This window comes from Trachinotus anak, unplaced genomic scaffold (genome assembly GCF_046630095.1).
Source record: "Trachinotus anak isolate AG129_WGS33_773 ecotype Australia unplaced genomic scaffold, CSIRO_AGI_Tana_v1 ptg000001l, whole genome shotgun sequence".
Lineage (NCBI taxonomy): Eukaryota > Metazoa > Chordata > Actinopteri > Carangiformes > Carangidae > Trachinotus > Trachinotus anak.
In genome coordinates, this window is record NW_027273852.1 from 19,784,186 (window position 1) to 19,807,012 (window position 22,827).

Consider the following 22,827-nt stretch of genomic DNA (forward strand, 5'->3'; position numbering starts at 1 on the left):
ATTTCAGCTGCCACAATCAAATTTAAACAACTCTGTGTATCTTCATATCGTGACTTTGTTCTACAGCTGATCTTCTTGGAGGATATATGAAAAGAAGGAGACAACACAACTGATAAGACAGAACCCTTATTGAGGTTTTGGACCTTTACGGTCCTTCCCCGATAAAGCAAGCTAATTTATCTACAATTTTAAAAAATGAATTACACAAAAGTACAATTTAAAGTTAAGAAACTTTACTGAAATGAAATATCCATCATGAATATTTGCTGTACATTGCAATGGCAACAAAATATACAGTAAGAATCAATAAACTCATGGGCAAATAACTTCTACAGCAGTAATTCATCTTAATGATTCAAAGCATTGCATTTTCTTAGCTGGAGCATTTAGCCAACATAAACATAATTCTGTTTTTAATCAAACATCAAGCCTTCCCAGCTGCAGCTGAGAGCACCTATAGGCACCTCAACAACTCAGATCAGTGGAAATGTAATCAAAGCTACAGCTTCTTCATATAATTTGAGTTTACAACAACGTAAACATAAAATATCCACAGACACCCAAATGTCATTTTGGTGTTCTTCTATAGCTTTGGTGAAAAGAAGAACATCAATCATAACAGATTGATATTTAATAAACGGCCAGTACTGACCCTACCACTATATTCCTTTAACTCTGCATTCAAAATACATGGTATTCTAATGCCATTCAGTGCTAACTGGACTTTACATTTATGTTTTTCATGCAATGTTGTCACATGAAAATGCAACTGCATCCACTTTGTAAGGGCCGCCATGCACAGATCTGACGATCTCCCTCCTCCCTTGTTTACACTGGAGAGTCTGCAAATGGAAAACACACAGATTTAGATTCTGTAAACAACAGAGGATGATACATTTTTATTAGATATTATACAGTGAAGAACAGCAGCGTAGAGAAAATGACAATAACACTGGCTGCTCATGGATGGATTTAGCCTTTAGCCATGAAGCTGTTCAGACTGGAACTGCACCTGCTGCCATCAGCACTATTGCTGCTGCTACTGCTACCTCCGACCACAGCAACTACTACAACCACATATGAGGCTCTAGGAGGAAAAAATACCTGTTGAGATCTATTAACCTCCTTTTCCTCCCTCTCTCTGTTTGCTGTGTACAGCATTACCATAAATAAATCTTATATAGCCCCAGGTTTGTTGTGTAGTAATCTGATTAAATTGAGCTTAATTTGGGGATTTGTCTGATTTCAATATAGATTTTGACCAAAAAATCCCTCCTCAAGGCCTCAATCAAGCAGCACCAACCTTTAGGCCCTCATCATGCTAATCTTATTGGATATTGCAATATGTAATGATACAAACCAATTATACTATGATGTAAAGCAATAGCCACACAGTGAACCTGGGGCTTTTGGGTGTCTCTGGTCTAAGGTCTTGGGGCACTTAACCTGCTTTTTCCAGGTGGAAATTTTAGCTTGATAGATACAGTAGACTACTGCAACTATTACTACTATTGTTACTGTTATTATTGCTGAGACTACTACTCCCACTGCTACAGTACAATATTAATCAATGTATTAGTAAACTTTTATTCATTTTCAGTACCCGCAGTTGTGTGCAACATACAAAATGGCCTTTCACACACTTAAATAGACTGTGCTGATACAATCATATTTTCCAGAAGACACTTCTAGAGCAAGATTTTCACAAACCAATGACAGTCTTTATTTACTTAAAGGAGAAAGAGACCTGCCCTCGTGTTTTCAAGTCTGGTTACTTTATTACTGTGAGCACACAACTACAATGTGGTATTTAGGTTAAAGGAGTCTTGTTTAGTTTATTTTTGGCAGTGGCTCACCTCATAGCACATAAACTATTAAGGCTTAGCCCTAACCACTGCGGCTTGGCTCTGAAGCCTTTCGCTGCATGTCAGCCCCCACCCCTGTCCTTCCTGTCTCTCTCTCACTGTGGCTTTCACAATAAAGGCAAAAAATGCCTTGAAAAATGACCTAGAAAAAAAAAGTTGGGGGATTTTCTTATATGGATGCTGTGTGAATGTGTGTTTACAGAATTGTGTGAGGGGTCTAATGTTGCATTTTAGGACTGTTTGAAATCTTGGGCCACAAACACATCACATCCATCAGGGAAAACTGTTACCACTGCTATCCCTAAATGAAAAAATTAATAACAATAAAATGTAGAACAATAATGCAATTAAGTTACTTACTGATTCTACTACTACCAATCATTAATAACACAAATCAGCCATAACATGAATAAAGATAAAATAATAATGCTCTGACCTGGAAGAAGATAATGATGATGAGTACAATTATGACCAGTGTCACCAATACAACCACAGGAATACTGACTGGTGCTATCCTCTCATCACCATCATCAGCCTCCTCTTCATCACCCTGGTATGCCATTGCTGTCTGAGGCCCCGGCTTAGGACAGTCAGAGCTCTCTGTGGACAGAGGGAGAGTAAGACTCAAAGAAAGGCAGACAGATGTGTGCACTGTGGGTAATACTGTAAATGAGTGTCTGTGGGAGTCTCACCTAACACATGAATGAGTGTGCCGTTGCCTGTGAGCATCAGGTATGGTGGTGGGTAAAAGATCTGTATCCTACAGCGGTACAGATCTGTGTCTGTGGGTTTCAGTCCAGACACTGTCACCTCCACAGCGCCCTCTCTCAGCTTGGCAGAACACTGCACCTAAAACCACACATCACACCAGGGTTTCACAACTGTCTCCAGATCAATTATCAGCAGTTATTAAAGTTTTCAGTATATTGCAAGTAGGACACTAAAGGATTATTTTAAAAAGATTTGAAACAATGACAAAATTTATAGTTGTTCACAATCAATGGAAAAAAACAAACAATATCAATATCAGTGTCGCTGATGCTCTTTGAGGTGGAAAAGGAATTTTACAGAGGCATGTTGGTATATTTTTTTATCGTATTACACCATATTTATTATTATGTGTTAAGGATCCATTTGAATGTCTTGAATATGACTTTTTATGCCACAGCCTTTGCATGGATGCATATTTTTTTCCTCTGAAATAAAATTTTGCTCATACTTAATATTTTAAAATCTAGTAGACCCAAGTACACAAAATCTCTTTCATGGAAAATAAAAAACGGTTCTAACTTTGACAAAAATTGTTTTGTCATGTACGATTCCCATCTCTTATAGCAAGAAGCCGATAAAGAAAAACTGTTAGATTACATTATTTTGGCATAAATTGGGATAAATTAGCATCTATCTGTCCAAAGACTAGAACAAAGAACATGCAAAAAAAAACTGCGAAATTAGTCACTATTTCAGTTGGACTGGTCATTTTTGCATTTCATTTTTACTGAAAAAATGACATATAAAATATAAAAATGATGATGTGATTTTTGTTGAGGCCTGTACCAAACAAACACATTCCTTCATGTCTGGAATGTGATGCAGACTGGGGGAATCTCTGTGGCACCACAATCGTACTGTGATTTCAATAATATTTCTATTAACTGTTCAGACCTACCTCTCCCTCTTTCTTCACATTTGTCTCTCCACTCTCTGGGAGGTTGAGAGTGGACGAGCAGAGCTCCTGGGTGCCGTAGAGGCCTTTCAGCAGAGACACACGGACCTTCTCAGGGTTGGGGTATGGGTATTTAGGGCTTTTGTCATTGCAGGATTGGATCTGAGGGAAAGAGGGTTGGGGGTGGATGAAGCACTGGATCTGGGCTGTACCATTGATGCCCATCACACTGTAGGGCTGGATCACGTTCACAGCTGACGGAAAGAAAGGGAAGGTTAAGGTGGAGATGGTTAAGAAATGGACTGGTGATACAAGATACTAACAAATGTGGAGCTCAGCAGATGAAGCAGGTGATCCACCAAGATCAGTCTGGATTTTTCCAGGGTCATTACACTCTTGTTAAATAACAGGATTCATTTTTATTGTTGTTAATTTTATTTTATCTATTTATTTAAAAGTTTAGATTTTTTTTTATTTTGAAAAATTACTGATGGAAAAGATAGACAGGATTTTACAACCATGGAAGCGGAAGACATTAACACTCTTCAGAAAAATGTTTGATTGATAATTGTCAATTTCCTGATTGTGCCACAATTTTTCAAGGGGTGGATGAAGAATATTTCTCAAATGCTACTTTACTTTGGAAAAAATGATGCTTAAGATTATCTTAAGTGTTGGGAGAAGTTCATTGTAGCGGAGAGTTGGTAATAATTTAGTGTTTAGTATCTATTTTTTCTGTCCTGTGGTTTAAGCTTGGTATTAAATGTGAGCCAAACTGTGATATCATGGGACTGCATATACACAGTTTGGCTCATTTCAGGACCTTTTATATGTTTCATTTCATATGTGTCTACGTATTTTAAGCTTTTCAAATGTCATCTAACGCTGTTTTAGTTATGGTTAGGGTTTAGTCAGTAGAGAAATGATGTGGCATGAAATGACACGAAAAAAGCTAAATATGCAAATGACGTAAAAAATTATGTGTTATTCATCCACCATTTGGTGAGACATGGCTGACAAACTTTCCACAACTTTACACTTTTGAGACAGTGACAGAGGTGAACAATGGAAGCTGTTCATTGACAGTGGATATGTTAATCATTACATAATATGAATTGAAAATGTAATGACATTACTTAACAATAATTCAACAGTTGAAGTGATTCATTTCACCACCCAGCACAGCTCTGTTGAAGATGCTCTCCAAAAAAACCTGAAAGCCTTTACACCCACATGGAGACAAAAAGCAAAATACTGCGGTTTGACTGCAGCTCTGCAGAAGTCCTGTCCCCGCAGTGAAGCTGTGGGGTTCACATACGCTCCTGATGCTAAATAAAACCAAGTTATTCCTTAATGTAGGCTAATGAGTGGCTAGCTAGCTCAGTAAAATGTTCCATCTAGTCTTTCCACTGAAAACTGATGTCAACCCTACCCTCCAACTAAGACAGGAAACAGCCGCAGTTTTAACCATAATGAAAATGTAACCATTGAATTAAAAGAAAAGTTAGCACAGCTTTAACATTGCACACATAGCCACTGAACTGCAGTGATTGCAGAGCTTTCAGTTTCCACTGCCACAGCATTAACTGCACCCATCAGTATCAATAATGTTAAATTCTATTATGAGACCTTGAATTGATTCAGCTGCGTTGCTTTCGTGTCTTGTGCTCAAAAGCAGTTTGACAAGATTTTGAGAAGCTCAATGTCACTCTCGTACTTGTGCAGTAAATAAAATACAGTCAGGAGGCAGTTAGCGTAGCCTAGCATAAAGACTAGAAACACTGGGAAACAGCTAGCCTGGCTCTGTCTAAAAGAGGGCAGTCCAGCACGCAACACCACGTGAAACTATGAATTGTTGTTTCTTTCTGTTTTTCTAAGTATTAAAACATACAAGCAATATCGTACTTGTAGGTGAACTTTAGAGATGCTTTAGACAGAGCCAGGCTAACTGTTTCCCAGTTTCCAGTCTTAGTGCTAAACTAAGCTACCTGGCACTGGCTCCACCTACATGCCAATAGCAGACCAGTATGAATCATCTAACTTCTAGCCAGAAATTAAGCAATTTTTTCAAAAATGTCATGCTATTTCTTTAAAAACGTTGGAGTAGTAATAGTTTACTATCTACTCATATCACCATTTGCTATGGATGCTATTTTATTCAGTATTTAAAATATTTAAGCAGGTGGGTCCTAGTAAAGTCTTTTACACCTAAAATCAGCTATATGAAGAAGACTTCTGCTTTCATACAACTGACCACCATTGATGAGTTTCACAGTTTTTACAGAACATTTACATTTTTATAAAATAGGAAAAATAAATCCAGTTGTCATATTTTATTTGTGAAATCTAGTTGGCAATTAGCCCATAAGTAGTCTGTCATGTATCAGCAGAAAGTATGGCTTTCAGCTCAAATTAAAAATGTTGTGAAAACAGTCGGTATCTTTTTGATTTAGTGATAATGTTGTGTTAATTTTACACAGTTAATTTTAAATCTGTTGTCTGTCTGAGGAAAGTCAGGATTAGAGCAAACCCGTCAAATGACACTTTGCCAAACACCTATTCTTTGTTACCTGGTAGTTAAGTGTTAATCTTGGACTGTGCAAAAGTTGTTATCAAAAATTGCAATCATCACTTGAGTAAAAGTCTGTTTACACTCACCACTCCACACAGGCTGGCAGAGGCTGAGGACTGTCAACACAGTCCATCCCATCACACAGTGTGTCAGGAACATCCTACAGTATCTCACACTGTCACTCAGAAAGCCACAGACACTTAAAACTCACAAAAGGTCTGGTGAGCAAACACACTCACAAGGAAAATAAAATTCTTTAAAATACAGCAAAAACAGTGAAACCTACCTTTATAGTCGTGCTTTTCTGTCGGCTGTCATGGAAACTGTGCGCCAGCACAGGAAATGACGATGGTGCTGTGCCGGTAAAGAGAGACGACAGTTTTAAACGGTTGTGGCTCTGCAGGAAAGCTGAGTGGTTTTATTAAACTGGTTTAATCTGAGAAAAAACACACACACATGTTGAACTGCACCAAGCAACTGCAACAGTTCTCAACAATCTTCCAAAATATGTCCATCCACACAAGTATCATCATTCAAAATGTGGGGTGAAGTAAGTGTTTGTTCTTCTTTTGCCCTATTCAGATGTTTCAGTCAGTTGACTCAGGAACATCCTTAAAGCAGGTTGATGAGCTTCAGAAACAAGATAAATCTATTAAACCTATTGGCAGAAGACTGTTGTGGAAAAAAACATAGTGAGATTCAAATGACTTGTTCATGTGGAAACTTTTGCAGCGTTTATATTTAGTTTAAATTCCAGCGGATCACCGCACTGAATTTTCCCTGCAATATTGATTTGATTACAGTGTCATTAAAGTCTTTTTATAAAGAATATACAGTATGCTTGATTGAACAACTATTTCCATTTATAGAGAAACTTGTTTTGTCATATGTATAAAATTTTACGTGCATAAAGGAAGATCCCTCCCAAAAGACTGCAGTGATGATTTATCACCACAATGAACACTTCACTCTGAAATCTCCTGATGATATCATCGCCTTGTAGAAAATATAGGACGGAAATTTTATTTGAAACAAAAAAAATCACTATTTCCATGAGCTCCGTGGAGTCAGGAGTCTTTCGTGCTAAAAGATTTTTAGTTCGAGTTAGAGTAATTTCAGCTCAAACATTTGCACCTTTTCTTTAGTGACCTTACATATGCAACTGAAGGTAAGCATTCACCACATTTGCTTTGGAGCATAGTTGGATATTAAACCCTAATAGGAATAGAGTGGTAACACAATGATGGGAGTGAGATGTAGAAACTGCCGATGCTTCACTTATTCCAGCTGTAAAAAAGTCATGAAGTTAGTTACAACAGTTCCCTTTTGTCTTATATTTAAATACTTAAAGCAGCTGGCACAGAGAGGAAAGATAACGTGAAGCCTTCTGTTTTGCATGTTAAGTATTATGTGCTCTGTTAGTGCTGACTTTGGGGGGGGGGGGGGGGGGGGCAAATCCTGAAAGGTTGGATGGTGGGTCCATGTGGGCTGGTCCTGGGGAATAGCCGAGAGCAGTGACTGCTTTGTTGTGACATCACAAAGTTCCAGAAGTCCTGGCGGCTTGTTTTAAGGCTCAGTTTCTGAATACAGGCTGTGTGCATTTCTCTGTGGACTGAGGCTTTGATACTTTCACAGTATTGATATAGAACCTAGACCTGCTTTATAATCAAAGAAGACATGGAAAACTTTACTGCTATATCCAATATAGGTGCTTCAGAAAATGGAAATTGAGAAATACCACCTAGAAATACCTTAATTGCAGGAACTAATGGTTAAACAAGTCCTCCAACCTGAACAACCAAATAGGCCATTGGTCCAGACCCTGTGAGTGAGTAATTTATGCTAAATGCTCACAATAAATCTGTGAGTCATAGATAGAGCCTGTCCACTTGGCTTTGAAGGCTGCAACATATTATCTTTAAAAGTTATCTGCATAATATTATAAAGTAAAGCCTTTTTTAAGACAATAGCCTCTATTTACCTGCACACTAATATTGTGAAAAGATTTTTCTGTACACATCTGCTTCTTCATTTCGATTGGATTATGGTAATATGGACATTTACACTGGAAAACACTTAGATATTCCTTAATTAGATATCATTGCCTGTGATGTTGAGTGTTTTATTTTGAAATTGAATGTGTGATGCAATCAAATTTCACATTTGAATCTGACACCACTTTACGAGTGAGTAAGTGTTTCAATTCAATCATTTATTCTTCTACAGAATATTAGAGTCATTTTTTTCTTCTGTGTATTTCTGTCACACCCAAACTACTTTACTATTCAAATAAAAGGTGCACATTTGAATCTGATGCAAGATTACAAGTGAGTAACTGTTTCAGTTATTTCATTTATTCTTCTTTGGAATATAAGAGTCATTTTTTTTTCTGTGTTTCTTTCACACCCAAAGTACTTTACTATTCAATGAAAAGGTGTAAACAGTGGAAAATAACTAATTATAGGTTATATATAGACCACAATGAAAGTGCTGATGCTGTAAGATTCAGTGTTCTGCTGATGTCATGATATGTGTTTTGCCTGGAAACACTCTGTGGGGTTAAGCCCCAATCATGCAGAGCTGACTGAAGTTACAGTCAGCACTACAGTCTTCAGTCACCCGGAAAACAGTGGTTTATTTTTGCTGCAATCATTGTTTCAGTATGGTTTAGTATAAAGTGCAAAAAATATAATCAGCAGCTATTGAGTCTCCATGTGTGTGGAAAATTAATCATATGAAGATAAATTCAGTTTAGTTGACACAGCACCAAATCTAATGCTGAAAGCATGTGTTCATCTGATGTTAACATAGTTTCCTATTAACACTGAGTTAATACTGGCTTTATGAGAAAACCAAGCAAATCGATAACTCTCCTGTTTGCTCAGCTGTTGTGAATTTGATTCAATGTATGCTAAGATTGAATTCCCCCACAGTACAGTACAGTAGTAGAGTAGAGCAGAGTAGGGTAGAGCAGAGAAGTAGAGTCTATATTATATTTCTATCTAAAAATTTTATGTATATATCTATATATATATATATATAAAATCTCCCTCTTACCCCTCCTCTCTCAGCCCTTGGTATTTTTCGAGCTTCTCATGTTCTTTCTTCTTGATGTTGCTGTCATTTGCTACATCTGTCACCAATGCTTTCTTCTGTAGTTTGTCAACCAACACGATGTCTGGTTGGTTACCAGTTCGTCAGTCCCACAGGATCTTAGCTCGGTCATTCTCAACCACCTTAGGAGGTGTCTTCTGTTTTGACGTTGAATAGAGACCAGGGTCTACCACACCAGACAGGACCCCAGGTGCAGGCTGTGCAAAGATGCCCCTGAGACAGTTCAGCACATAACAGCAGGGTGTAAGATGCAGGCAGGAACAGCATACATGGAACGTCATAATCAAGCAGCTGGCATAGTGTACAGGATCATCTGCACCGAGTATTGACTGGAAGTCCCAAGGTTTGTATCTGTTTGTATCTTTATAAAGAGACTGAAAAATAAATATGGCTGGTAATTAAAACTTTGCTAAAACAACACTAAAAAAGCTGTTTAGCTAATTGTTGCTAAAATAAAATTCTGCGCTTAGGGGGACGAAAGCAGCCTGGGGATGCCCTGCGACTGCCCCAGCCCTGGAAATGCGAATGTTTACGATTGATGGCAAAGCGAACCTCAGACAGGTGTAGCCCTGGGAGGAACCCAGGGCTGCAAGGTGCGTTCGAAGTGTCGATGAACAAAGTTTTAGGCCACCGGGTAATGTGGCCTAAAACTTTAACTGTACTGTACTGTATATATATATATGTACTGTATATATACAGTACATATATATATACTGTGTGTGTGTATATATATATATATATATATATATATATATATATATATATACAGTACAGTACACTATATATGATACAGTATAGTACAGTATATACACTACCATTCAAAAGTTTGGGGTCACTTAGAAATGTCCTTATTTCTGAAATAAAAGTACTGTTTTTTCAATGAAGATAACATTAAACTAATCAGAAATACACTCTATGTAAATGACTATTCTAGCTGCAAACATCTGGTTTTTAATGCAATATCTACATAGGTGTATTTCCTGCAACCATCATTCCAGTGTTCTAATGGTACATTGTGTTTGCTAATGGCGTTAGAAGACTAATGGATATTAGAAAACCCTTGAAAACCCTTGTGCAATTATGTTAGCACAGCTGAAAACTGTTTTGCTGGTTAGAGAAGGTATAAAACTGACCTTCCTTTGAGCTAGTTGAGAATCTGGAGCATCACATTTGTGGGTTCGATTAAACTCTCAAAATGGCCAGAAAAAGAGAACTTTCATGTGAAACTCGACAGTCTATTCTTGTTCTTAGAAATGAAGGCTATTCCATGCGAGAAATTGCCAAGAAACTGAAGATTTCCTACAACGGTGTGTACTACTCCCTTCGGAGAACAGCACAAACAGGCTCTAACCAGAGTAGAAAGAGAAGTGGGAGGCCCCGCTGCACAACTGAGCAAGAAGACAAGTACATTAGAGTCTCTAGTTTGAGAAATAGACGCCTCACAGGTCCTCAACTGGCAGCTTCATTAAATAGTACAAGCAAAAAGCCAATGTCAACGTCTACAGTGAAGAGGCGACTCCGGGATGCTGGCCTTCAGGGCAGAGTGCCTGACGCCATCTGTCAAGCATGGTGGAGGTAACGTGACTGGGGTTGCTTTGGTGCTGGTAAAGTGGGAGATTTGTACAAGGTAAAAGGGATTTTGAATAAGGAAGGCTATCACTGCATTTTGCAACGCCATGCCATACCCTGTGGACAGTGCTTGATTGGAGCCAATTTCCTCCTATAACAGGACAATGACCCAAAGCACACCTCCAAATTATGCAAGAACTATTTAGGGAAGAAGCAGTCACCAGATCACAACCCCATTGAGCTGTTGTGGGAGCAGCTTGACCGTATGGTACGCAAGAAGTGCCCATCAGGCCAATCCAACTTGTGGGAGGGGCTTCTGGAAGCGTGGGGTGAAATTTCTCCATATTACCTCAACAAATTAACAGCTAGAATGCCAAAGGTCTGCAATGCTGTAATTGCTGCAAATGGAGCATTCTTTGACGAAAGCAAAGTTTGGAGGAGAAAATTATTATTTCAAATAAAAATCATTATTTCTAACCTTGTCAATGTCTTGACTATATTTTCTATTCATTTTTGCAACTCATTTGATAAATAATGGGTGACCCCAAACTTTTGAACGGTAGTGTGTATATATATATATATATACACACACACACACACATACATATATATATATATATATAGTCATGATAGTGTGACAGTGAGAGTAGCAGGACCTTGGAAGTGAAGTGGTTAAACTGTCAGAAAATAGATGGGAGGGATGTTGATTTTCATTTTCCACCTCCAGACCAAATTTATTGAATACAAAAATCCATTATTAGACAAAATATGAGAATTTATCACAAATATTAGAAATATTTACATATTTGTTTCAGTTTCTGTGTCTGACAATTATAGATAACAGTGTTGGAAAAAGATAATTTTAAAACTATTTTTAATCCTTCAAACCTGTGCTTTTTCTACTGTGACATGTCACCAGCAAAAACAAGAGTACTGGCTGTTCATAAAAACAGTTACTTTCTTTAGGAATGTGGTTGGGGTAGTTGGTTGGGGGTCACTGAAGTCCTGAGATCCACCAAGCGTTTGTCAGCATGTTGACGTTCCAACGCATGAGTACTTACATCAGTACTACATTATCACGAGTACTCAGTAATTATTACTGTCATTGTCTCAGCTTCTTACAAAAAATTCTTATGACTCACATCAAAAAACAATGTCGCCAGGATCATTTGAAAGATAGAACATAAAAGTGAAAGGTCAGCCATATTCATTTAGCTGTTTTTTGCTTTGCTTATCAACAATCTTGGTATCTTTTCATTTCCTTCAAAGCCATGAGAACAGTTCATTTGACTTATATTGACCCATTTATTATTGCAAACACAATTTGCATTTTCCAGTTAGTCATTTCTAAGTAATTTTCCTAATGCATGAGACAATTTTGACCCATTTAGGATAAAATTTGACTAAACATTGACAGAAAACTATTTCATTCTTGCAGTAACCAGATAACGAATTTAATGTTAATATGGCAAAACATAGCATTTCTCATACTCAGAATAAACTAAAAGTTTTTAAGTATCGCAGATGAAATGATGAACTACTGTTTTAAAGTAAAGCAAAACAATCTCACAGGTCTTATGAAAGAGCAAATAAATATGTGTATATTTTTATTCTTATATATTATATTTAGAATAGCAAATTGAAATACTTATCAAAACCTTAAGTTGACAAACAGTACAATGTAATATTTCATTCCCTCTACACAATGTTAAATCGCATCTTCAGGTCAATATCCTGATAAATAAAATGCCAAAATAAGACAACAAATCATTATTCATATTTTAGGATTACATGCATAGCAAGTAGCTTTGGAATAAAAACAGCCAAACTCAAATGGAAGGACATGTCAAACTATAACTGGTCTGTATGAGGAAAACTCTTCCCAGGAGCCACGTCAGAAGACATCTGGTTTTGGTTTGGATTAAGTTTTAAACTATCTCCTTTTTTACAGTTTGAGCCCCTAAAGAATGAGGTGAGATATATTTCAATAACCTAAGTAAAGTGATTAACACCAAATACTGAAACTTGTCTATGTTCATCTGAACTGTGATAGACTGTAGACATGTGCTGGGTAACTGAACCAGGGTTGACTCTAGCTGACCAAGACCCTGAACAAGATAAGCAGGTGTAGAAGACCAAAAACAGTTTGATTAATTGCCAAAACAACTGTATTTGACATAATACCAATACAATTGTTCTGGTCATGAAACATATATTGCGTATATGACAATGGCGCCAGCCCTATAATATGGAATGTCAGTGAATGACTGATTGATCATATTTCCATCATTGGTCAGGCAAGTGTCTTGTTGCTGAGTTGGAGTTTCTGGTACAAAGAGGTTCTATTAGGGGGTGTTTACAGTCTGCAGTGTTACTTAACTTAGCACATTGTCGCTGGATTTAGAGACCTTTTTTCAGGCTTAGGGCTACACCTCTTATTACAGGCAGTCTACCAAACCACTCTGGTTTCTGCTGCTTGGGGACTGCAGGGAAGTGAAGGAGCACCTCCAATTCACTGAGCCTCACCTCCATTATAGCAAATAAACTACTTTCATTACACGTATCGTTATTACCAAAGGAGGTAGAGGGATAACTAAACATTAAGACACATTGAACAAGCGAGAGCAGGAGAGAGGGAGGAAGAGAGAGAAGTCATTGCTAAACTAGCAGATCTGAATAACATGTAAATAACAGAAACACCAGAGACTGCAAGTGAGACATTAAGCTTTCTGGAGCACAGCAATAATTGCCCTGTTAAGAAATAAAGGTTCCACTGAAACATTGGAGGGCTTTTTATTTGAAATAGCCACAGGAAGTGTCGAGTTTGTATTAACAGGTAATGCCACAACTTTAAAACAGCAAACAGGAGTGACTCAAAATGAGGCTTCATACTAAGATACCATTATGATCGGCTCTACATATCAAACAGAGGGAGGTAGAAATAAAGACATGGAGTTGAGGTAAACTGTGGTGGATCTCAGACACAGACTGTGCTCTGCTTGAGAGACACAATAAAAAAGATTAGTCTTTGTTTTTAATGTATGTGTTTGGTGATTTTTTTAATACAAGCTTCCAGTTATAAAATCTTTATGTGGTCCACTGACCATAGGTGGTCCCCTCACATACTAGGTCAAAGAATCCCATGGGACTTCAACAAGTGACCCCACAAGAAGTTAAATGCCAAGACCTCCTCACTTGTCAGTTAGAGCTTAAGAGGTCTTTCAGACGAGTAGTGAAACATCTTCAAGCAAGTCTGCTTTTGTATGGCTCTTAGAGGTTTCCTCTTGTCCTGTTGTGTTATTTTGTTTTTACAGATTCTGTACACCCTTGTATTTTTTTAAGGTTTTCTCACATACTCAACTGATTGTTTCATTTTTCTTTTCGCATATTTCACACATGTTTTTAGGATCTCTGTTTACTGCAACACTTTGCTATATACTGCAGGACCTCTACTTCTGATGCACTGTTTCTTCACTTAGTTTGATGTCATTTTCCAGTCTAAAGAATAAGTAAGAGTGAAATTAAACTAGTTGTCATTTAAATTAATCAGGTTCCCTCATTAACTCCTCCTCCAGCTACCAGACATAGACCAGAGGCTTGTGATTTGCACAGATGGTTGTGATTTGCACAAAACATTCAGAGCTTTAATTGCAAAAGCTCTTAGTAACTGCCATGAGTTATTTTTTAAACTTTGTAGGGTTTCCTGAGCTCTCCAGGTCTGGTGTTGGCATAAATATTTGTATCCTTGTCATCTCTCTTCAGCTTCCTCTGGGGAATGCAGCACACAAAAAGAGAGAAAAACTGAACTTCTATTCACAAATGATTTCCAACATTTGTACAAGAGACTGAATGATTTTTTTTTCATTCTTACCCATATAATGATAGTAATGCAGGTGATTGACAGGCTGTAGACCAATAAAACACCACATCCCACCCACATCACCACCTCTCGGACAGATGGAGACTTGTCTGGAAAGCTCTGATGGTCTGCTGGGCCAGTGGCATTGATTGTTGGCTGAGACTGCTTCTCTATAGATAAATGTGAAAACAACTGATTATATTTCAATGTATTACATGCTGTAATGTAATATAATTGAGTGTATATACGACTTTGAATGATGCATTTTACCATCCACTTGGACTTCAGTGGTGTGACAGTCCTCTATAAATGGTGGAGGGTAAATCACCTCCCTCTTGCAGACGTACACTCCACTATTGGTTGCTGTGACTTTAAACTGACTGGAGAACAAATACCCTGGAGGATCAATGTCCTACATAAAGAAAGAGAAAATATATGGTAATTTATATGCAGGGACATTAAAGGTTCTGTAAACGAAATTTTAAACAATAATATAGCAGTATGCATGCATGCATAATATGCAAAAAAAAAAAAAGTCAGAGTTTCTCTGTTTTCGGTTTTGGTAACTGGTCAGAGAAAGTGGGATGTTCATGCTTTCGAGTCCCTCCTGTTAAACCATTGGTCTTCCCCATGTTTAAACATACAGGTACCAACCGCACACAAGCTGACATAGTACAATATGCAGCCTTCAGGTGAAAGTGACAGCATTCAGGTCAAAGTGATCTTCCAGAATTTCCTCCACTGAAGAAGCTACGTCTCCATCTAAAAAGGCTCCAACAAAGAGAGATGACACTAAAGCACAGGTTGGCTGGCCATGGGGACAACTGACTGAAATCCTAGTAGGCGGCGAACTGTCATAACATCCATAAAGTTTGTTTGTGCAACTGTGGATAAATCCAAGGCCGATTTCAGGTTTTCCCAGTGATTGCTGTTGGATCCCATTCAACCAGTGGACTGTCAAAACTGAAAAGTTTCCTTAAGTGTTCACCAGCTCCGGTATCTTTATCGGCTATTCATTGTCATTTATGCGACCACAGATAAAGTCCAAGGCTGAATTTATTTAACAGTCGAAACAGAGGCCTGAAGTGTGACATCCGGTGGCAGTGACAATTTTTTACAGAACCGTTAATTGCCGAGTAAAGACTCAACAACCAAAAAAGGGCATACCTCCACAGACGTAATCCTACATGTCTGTCAGACCCAGATCAACCAGATCCAGATTATTATCTCATCATCCAGATCATCCAGATTATTATCTAGATCTGCACCAAATTATCTGGATCTGCACCAAACCGTACAAAGCCATGTATTTCAACTCCATAAATATGTGACTTTTTACATCAAGACCCAAACATTGTTTCCTGAGAAATTCACAAAATACTGAAAAATGCCTCAATCTCGCTATGTTAGTGATAAAAGAATTCCAGCACCAAACAGCACCAAAATGAATTCTCCCTAGGCCCGTGCCACATCTCTCCACCAAGTTGTGCAAATCAGTCCAGTATTTTGCACCGTCTTGCTGACAAACAAACCAGCCAACAATAAACAGACACAGGTGAAAACATAACCTCCTTGGCAGAGGTAAAAACAAACATTTGCATTTTTGTTAAATAACTGATTCTCAGCTGCTGCTGAGCTGCTGCCCTTCCCGAGTTTAAGGGGCAGTCCACTGACTGGATTTCATCTGTGTATGCACAGAAAAAAGAAGATTTTTTGGAAAAGTTGGTCTGAAAGACAAAATTACTAAAATTAAGAGTAATTGAACCCAGTCTAATAATCCTTCTTGCACTGCCAACTAGTGGTTACATCACACTTTTTCCACTACCTGCAGTAGCAGCAGTGATGAATGGTGACACTATAGTAATACTGTGTCACACCTGAACAGCCCAACTGTGATGTTAGGTGTAGTCTAAGGTCTCCAGAAACAAAAACCTTAAAACTAGGCCAGGGTAGTTGATTTTAGCCATTAAAAAATTTGTTTGTATCTACACCCTGGCTCAAAATTTAGTTTCTGCTGCCATCTAATGGCCGGTCACTGCATGCATTGTCCGCGGCCTGTGAAGTACAACGCAAATGTCACACACTGTAGCCGCCCGTGCATTCGAGATTGCTCTCTACAGAAACCCCCGCATTCATGAAATGTCTGTGCAGTGTCGTCTTGGAGCAGAGGTGCGATACTGTGGCTTCCCTGTGTGGCACAGCTCAGCACTTCACGATTTGAGGTCAGACTCTGTTTGGGAAAAGTCACTGTCTGAACAATCTTTCGAATAATTACAGTAATAAATTGCACTGCATAATAATTGTGGTTGTGTGCAGTGGCTTAGAGAGTCTGAGGCAATGAACTCTTAGTGAATATGACAAATGAAAAAGCAATGAGGCATGTGTTTCTTGGAATAATAAAGAAAATGTGGCACCTACAGGTAACAGACTTTTGTAACATGTAGACACACACATACACACAGATGCACACTGACGAACCTTATTCAGAAGTATTTGGTTGATGCAGCTGCCATTAAAGAAGAGCTGATACTTGAGCTTCGTGCTGTTGGCCTTGTTAGGCGGACAGGAGACAGACACTTTACTGAGTTTTGACACTGAGATGATCTGCTGGACTGACAGACAAACAGACAACAGGCAAATAGATTAGTTATCAAAATAATAAAAACAAGTGCAAAGACATTTGAAACATTTGTAGATGTTAGAAACTGGTGAAGTTTTTCACTTAAACATTGATATAAACCACATTTAAAGGTGCAGTAGGGAACTTAAATGTCCCCTGTCTTCTCAGTCTGCCACACAGTGATTGAAACATCATCTGGCCAAATGATTTATGTTACTCTGAGTGTATTTAAATACACCCAGAAAATCTTATAATCTGTAAACCACTGAACACCGTGAAATTATTTATTAAATCTGATGTTCATCAATTTAATCCTAATTTTTGTCTAATTCAACCATATTATATCTAGGGTGATATTTTCAGAGTTTTGGTCTTTGTGTTTATCTCTTTGCTATAGCAAAGCTTGATGTGGAAAGAACCACAAGTCTTTCGATAATCAGACCCAAAACACCAACAATAGTCAGATTATATAAAATATAAAAACTGAAATGTCAGTCATAGCCCCTCAGTGCACAAGTAAACTGTGTGCACACAACTATGGTAAGCACAGGACGGCAAATATGAATGATGAAATTGATATGACAGATATTTACAACAAACAGTTTGGGCAATAATTTCACCTTTGTTTTCTTTTCCAAACACACCTTTAAACCTGCACGCTCATGTTTCTGGTGCTGTCTGACTCCTTTTAAGCCAATGTGTTGCATTACTAGATCTCAGCAATTCACTTGGTGAGTATATTATTAATATATTAATAGTATATTAATATTATTATAGCCAATAGATATAACCTGAGATATGATCATTTGTGTGGTTTCATTCTCTTGTAAATGAAATAAGAAGAAATCCTGCACTGGAATCTATAACAGTTTCATGACGGCCTTCAACCTGCTCTCATCATAAAAGTTGCCCAGTTTTCAATCTCAATTTAGGAGGCAGTCTATTACCTCCAGTGGGGTATAATGACATTTTTTTAAATAACACAGTTAAGCAACTTGGTCACAAATAACACCTGATTCTAAACATCAGGAAACACCTAACCACTAATGCAGTAACATGCTTAGCAGTGGTGACTGTGTTGCCTTGCAGTGCTGGAATGTCACTTAATACATTTTATTTCATTTTCACTTGATTAATATTTTTATTATTATTTTATTGTAACTATTATCTACCGTAACAACTATTCCACTACTTTTGGTTATGTTACTATTGTTATGTAACATTTTGAATGTAGGACATCCACTGGTTACTTTTTCTTGAGTAAAGTGTGTGAAATCTTCAGGATCAAGTTCCTGCCCCATGGATCCTTCCTGGTAGAAAGACGCCTCCAGTTTCTGGTCTATTAATAGAAGTTTCAGCAAATCCAAAAACAATAGTCAAAATAATGAATTTTGTATTAAATGAAAAAGATATAACAGATACCGTTTGTTTGTTTGTTTGTTTGTTCGCTTGCTTGCCCTGATGCAACAGTTTATACAAGAATTTTATGACACAGATGTGAATGAATAAATCATTTGAAAACATTCAGCCTAGTTCTAAAGAACTGGGGTTTTTTGGTCATCTGTTACAGAAATTGTGTCTCTGTTCCCTGTCAGTATAAACTATTCCAGTGGATGGAAAACAGTCCAAACTGGTTACACTGGGAAACAGGCAATGTGCATGAAATAATATATAAGTACATATAAGATATATTTTCTATATATGTTATTTATAAAGTTTTCTCTTTTTTTTTTCATTTTAAATAGCACTTAATCTGCAGATCTCAGAGAAACTCGCTCTTTGTTCCTCTGACGTAAACAGAGGAAATGTGAAAGAGCTTTAGACATTTACTGAACTTTTTTTCCTGACATCAGGATCTGATTGCCAGAGCATATGAAAGTCCTTGCAGTCATTCTGAAAGTTATGATGTTGGTTAAAAGAGAACCGTTCTCTGAAAGAACGGTCACAGCCATCACTTCTTTCAACAAAACCACAGTTAATGCTTCTTACCTGGGCACCTTGTGTCTTCTCCATCACTCAAACACACCATCAGCATCCACAGGACCCCCACTCTCATCTTGCGCTCCTAAGCGGCTGCTGCTAATGTGTTGTTCAATAATACAGAAAAGAAGGGGAGAAAATGTGTGACTCTGTGTGAATCAGATTGGAGCGCTTCCTGTGTGAAGCAGTGAAACCATGTTCTAAGACAATGTAACCACGTGTACATACATACGTGCTGAAAGATAAGCCTGCAAACAAGTGCACACACACAATCATTTACATATGTTGATATTACACAGACAGACAGATAGATAGATAGATAGATAGATAGATAGATAGATAGATAGATAGATAGATAGATAGATAGATAGATAGATAGATAGATAGATAGATAGATAGAATACTGTATTGATCTATTAATATAAGGTACATGCATGCACAGTGACATTCTTACACATGTGCACATGCACTATCATGCAAGACATACAAATACAGTCTCTCCTTGAATACACAGACATGCACACACAAACACAAACAGACATGCAGAAAAGGTTATGGGGTTATACACCATGCTAATACCCACATTCAGGTGTAGAAGTTCATATCATACTTCTGAGCCTGAACATAAACTGGCACTGAAGTTTAACCTTAATTCAACTCCATGGTTTTAAAACCATGAGATGTTTGGTATGGAGAGGAGCAGCAGGGGCGGGGGGGAGGAGGAACGTTTGAGGTTATCTGAAATCTTTCTCTGGAATAGGGGTGGTGATTTTTTTTCACTCAAGAGAAAGGAAAATAAGGTACAGTGATGTAATAGAGTAAAGACACAGTCTGACTATGGCAGTCTGACTATGGCCATTGTAGCAGACAGCAAAAACACAACTGCATCTTTGGACGATGCTCCGAGTCCTTTAATCCAAATGAAGAGCCAGTTTGGGCTTGAAATATATTAGTTTCTTTTTGGATTCAGCACCTGGAAGAGCTGAGGAAATGATTGTAACAACTGATTTATATTTAGCCTGCTTCTCTCTTCTTCTGTAAATCTCTCTGAGCCAACTTCAACTGTTTCTTCCTCTAAATCATCAACTTGCCTTCTGGACCAAATTCCAATAAGGCTGTTCTAGGATGTTTTTCCTTTAATGCATACTTCCATGTTAGATCTGATAAATTTATCTTAACAGGTTAAAGTTACAGCAATTAAAACTCTACTTTTGGACCAGATAATTCAGCCAACTACAAACCTATATCCAACCTCCCCTTTATTTCTAAAATCCTTGAAAAAGTAGTTGCAAACCAGTTATGTGATTATTTGCATAGGAATAGTTTGTTCAGGATTTAGAGTCCATCATAGCACAGCAGCAGGTCTGGTTGCCAGTCATCTTCTAATGGCCTCAGACAATGGACTCATCTCTACAGTTGTCCGATACTTTTCACATTATATATGTTACCTTTAGGCAATATTATCAGGAAGCACCACATAAATTTCAATTGCTTCACAGATGACACCCACCTGTATTCATCTGTGAAGCCAGATGAAAGTAATCAGGACGTCAAACTTCAGCCATGTCTGAAAGACATAAAGACCTGAATGACCTGTAATGTTTTATTTCTAGATTCATACAGAAGTGAAGTTATTGTACTTGGCCTTAAACACCTCAGAGTAAAATGATGTAACCATATTGTTCCTTTTAATGACATTACCTTGGCCTCCAGTTCTACTGTAAGGTAGGGCTGTCTTGAAGCTACAAAGCTTCGACCTTTACCATGGTAATTAACATAGTCAAATGCTGTGTTTTTATCATTAGTAGTATTATTAGTCATTCTCAGACAAGGATATTTAATAGTAGTGACAGTTTTTTGCATCACAGCTCTCATCTAATGTTACCAGAAGCACTGACACTAGCACAGTGACAGGTTACAATTACACTGGCAAGATTTGCGAATGTGACCTCCAAAAAGTCAAGTGCCAGCTATGCTGAAAGACAGGTATATCGTATACCTATAACAAGTTTGCCAAACTATCTGAAAACCTTGAGTAATATTCAAATATTTATATAGGTCATTTTGACTAGGACATGCCTTTGCACTTGCACCAAGTGCTTGCTCATCTTGGGTTTCTCTCTATAATATTGTAAGTTATTGACCTTACTCTGTAATGTGCCTTGAGATGATGTATGTTATGCAGCAAGGTGTCCATTTCCAACCAAAAGAGGTCAGAAAGAACAAGATTTCCAGTTACTGTTAAGTTGTTACTAGACAATATTATGATTGTGGTCTTAATTGCATGGTGGTGAAAAGAAAAAGAATTGGTAAAAAGTTCACGCCTGTCTCATCAAGTGGAAATGTTTTTAAATGGTTTCCTACAGCAGAGCCTGTGGACTAGGTTTCAAAAATCAAGTGTTAATGCTGGTAATGCCATTTAGTAGTTGTTGCATGCACAGTGAACCGAGCACAGCTGTGAAGTACCTTGTGCAACATTTTAGTATTGGTTGTGGTTCCAGGAACAAACCACACCAGACCACAGTAGAATGTGATACTGTGAATTCAGAAGCACAACAGTCTCCAAACCATTAACCTCCTTTTCCTTTGTACAAGATGTTATATGAAATTTCTCTTTAATATATATTTTTTTATATTAATTTGCATGATTTTTATACAAGTTACTCTGATATATACATATTTGTTGAATTTGGGCCACAGAAAGTTAGTAAACTGTGTTCCTGCTGGTGAAGAGAGTTCATAAGAGTTTACCTGCCTCTCTATCTCTGGTCGAGAGCCAGAATCAAAGGCAGACTCCTTTGCACAAACAAATGGGAGTATAATGATTGGCTGAGATAGCAATGTGCTGTGAGCTGGGAAGGTTGTCAAGGTACTGAGATATGTCATGCAGATTAATGGTTTTTTTAAATCTATTTAAAGGTTTTCTGTTCACCAGAAAACAATTAGGAGGAATTTTTTTATTCCTTTTTCCATCAGCTATAAGCCAACATGCAGGGGATGTCCCACTTCAACTGACTGCACCTCCAGATTAAAGTCTACATGCCTCTGTGTCTGATTGTCTCTTTCTATGATCCGCAGCTCATTTCAATGCTGGATTTTGTAATGATGGAAAATGACCTTTGTGATGTTTGACGTGGGGTCTCTTTGTACTAAATCTTCAAGGTGATTTAAAGTTGTGGTTGAGGTTTGAAATATGAATGATTTTCATATGAATTCACAGTAAAAAGGTCAAAACCCCTGAGGTTTGGGTGACAGAGACTATTCCCCACCTACTCAGTGCAACACGCAACACAAGTGACATGTTACAGTGTGGTTTACAGCTGCAGCTTGTATCACCTCCTCTTCCTTCCTCCCTGCTGCCTGCCTAATTGTTCGGCTGTTGGATACACTGAAGCAGATATGTTTTCATCATGGTTCCTTTCAAATAAAAAAAAAGTCTAAATCCTAAATACTTTATTGGCTTAATGCAGCAGCCCAGGAATTTTATGTTGCTGTTGGACTCATTTAGCAGCATGGACAGAGAGGCATCAGATATAGACTTTTCATACAAATATTTGGTAGTTTATTTTTACAGTATGTGAT

The 22,827-nt window shown here is 37.8% G+C and overlaps 1 protein-coding gene across 3 annotated transcripts; it reads right to left on the bottom strand.

The window, feature by feature from the left end:
* Window positions 1-215: 215 nt before the first annotated feature.
* Window positions 216-19,421, bottom strand: cd28 (CD28 molecule). 3 transcript variants are annotated; one of them, XM_071482997.1, is made up of 11 exons: window positions 19,255-19,421; window positions 17,124-17,257; window positions 14,916-15,057; window positions 14,658-14,815; window positions 9,161-9,430; window positions 6,390-6,457; window positions 6,190-6,263; window positions 3,535-3,785; window positions 2,558-2,714; window positions 2,302-2,465; window positions 216-842 (listed from the first exon to the last, which is right to left on the bottom strand). In XM_071482997.1, exons 7-11 carry the CDS (start codon window positions 6,260-6,262, stop codon window positions 741-743), a joined length of 747 nt encoding a protein of 248 aa, XP_071339098.1. In that variant the 5' UTR covers window position 6,263; window positions 6,390-6,457; window positions 9,161-9,430; window positions 14,658-14,815; window positions 14,916-15,057; window positions 17,124-17,257; window positions 19,255-19,421; the 3' UTR covers window positions 216-740. The 3 variants fall into 3 exon arrangements, with proteins under 3 accessions (XP_071339098.1, XP_071339108.1, XP_071339090.1); XM_071483007.1 differs by having other exon boundaries at window positions 217-842; window positions 6,190-6,457; window positions 17,124-17,252; window positions 19,255-19,420; XM_071482989.1 differs by having other exon boundaries at window positions 217-842; window positions 6,190-6,457; window positions 14,658-14,837; window positions 19,255-19,420.
* Between the last annotated feature and the right edge of the window lie 3,406 nt (window positions 19,422-22,827).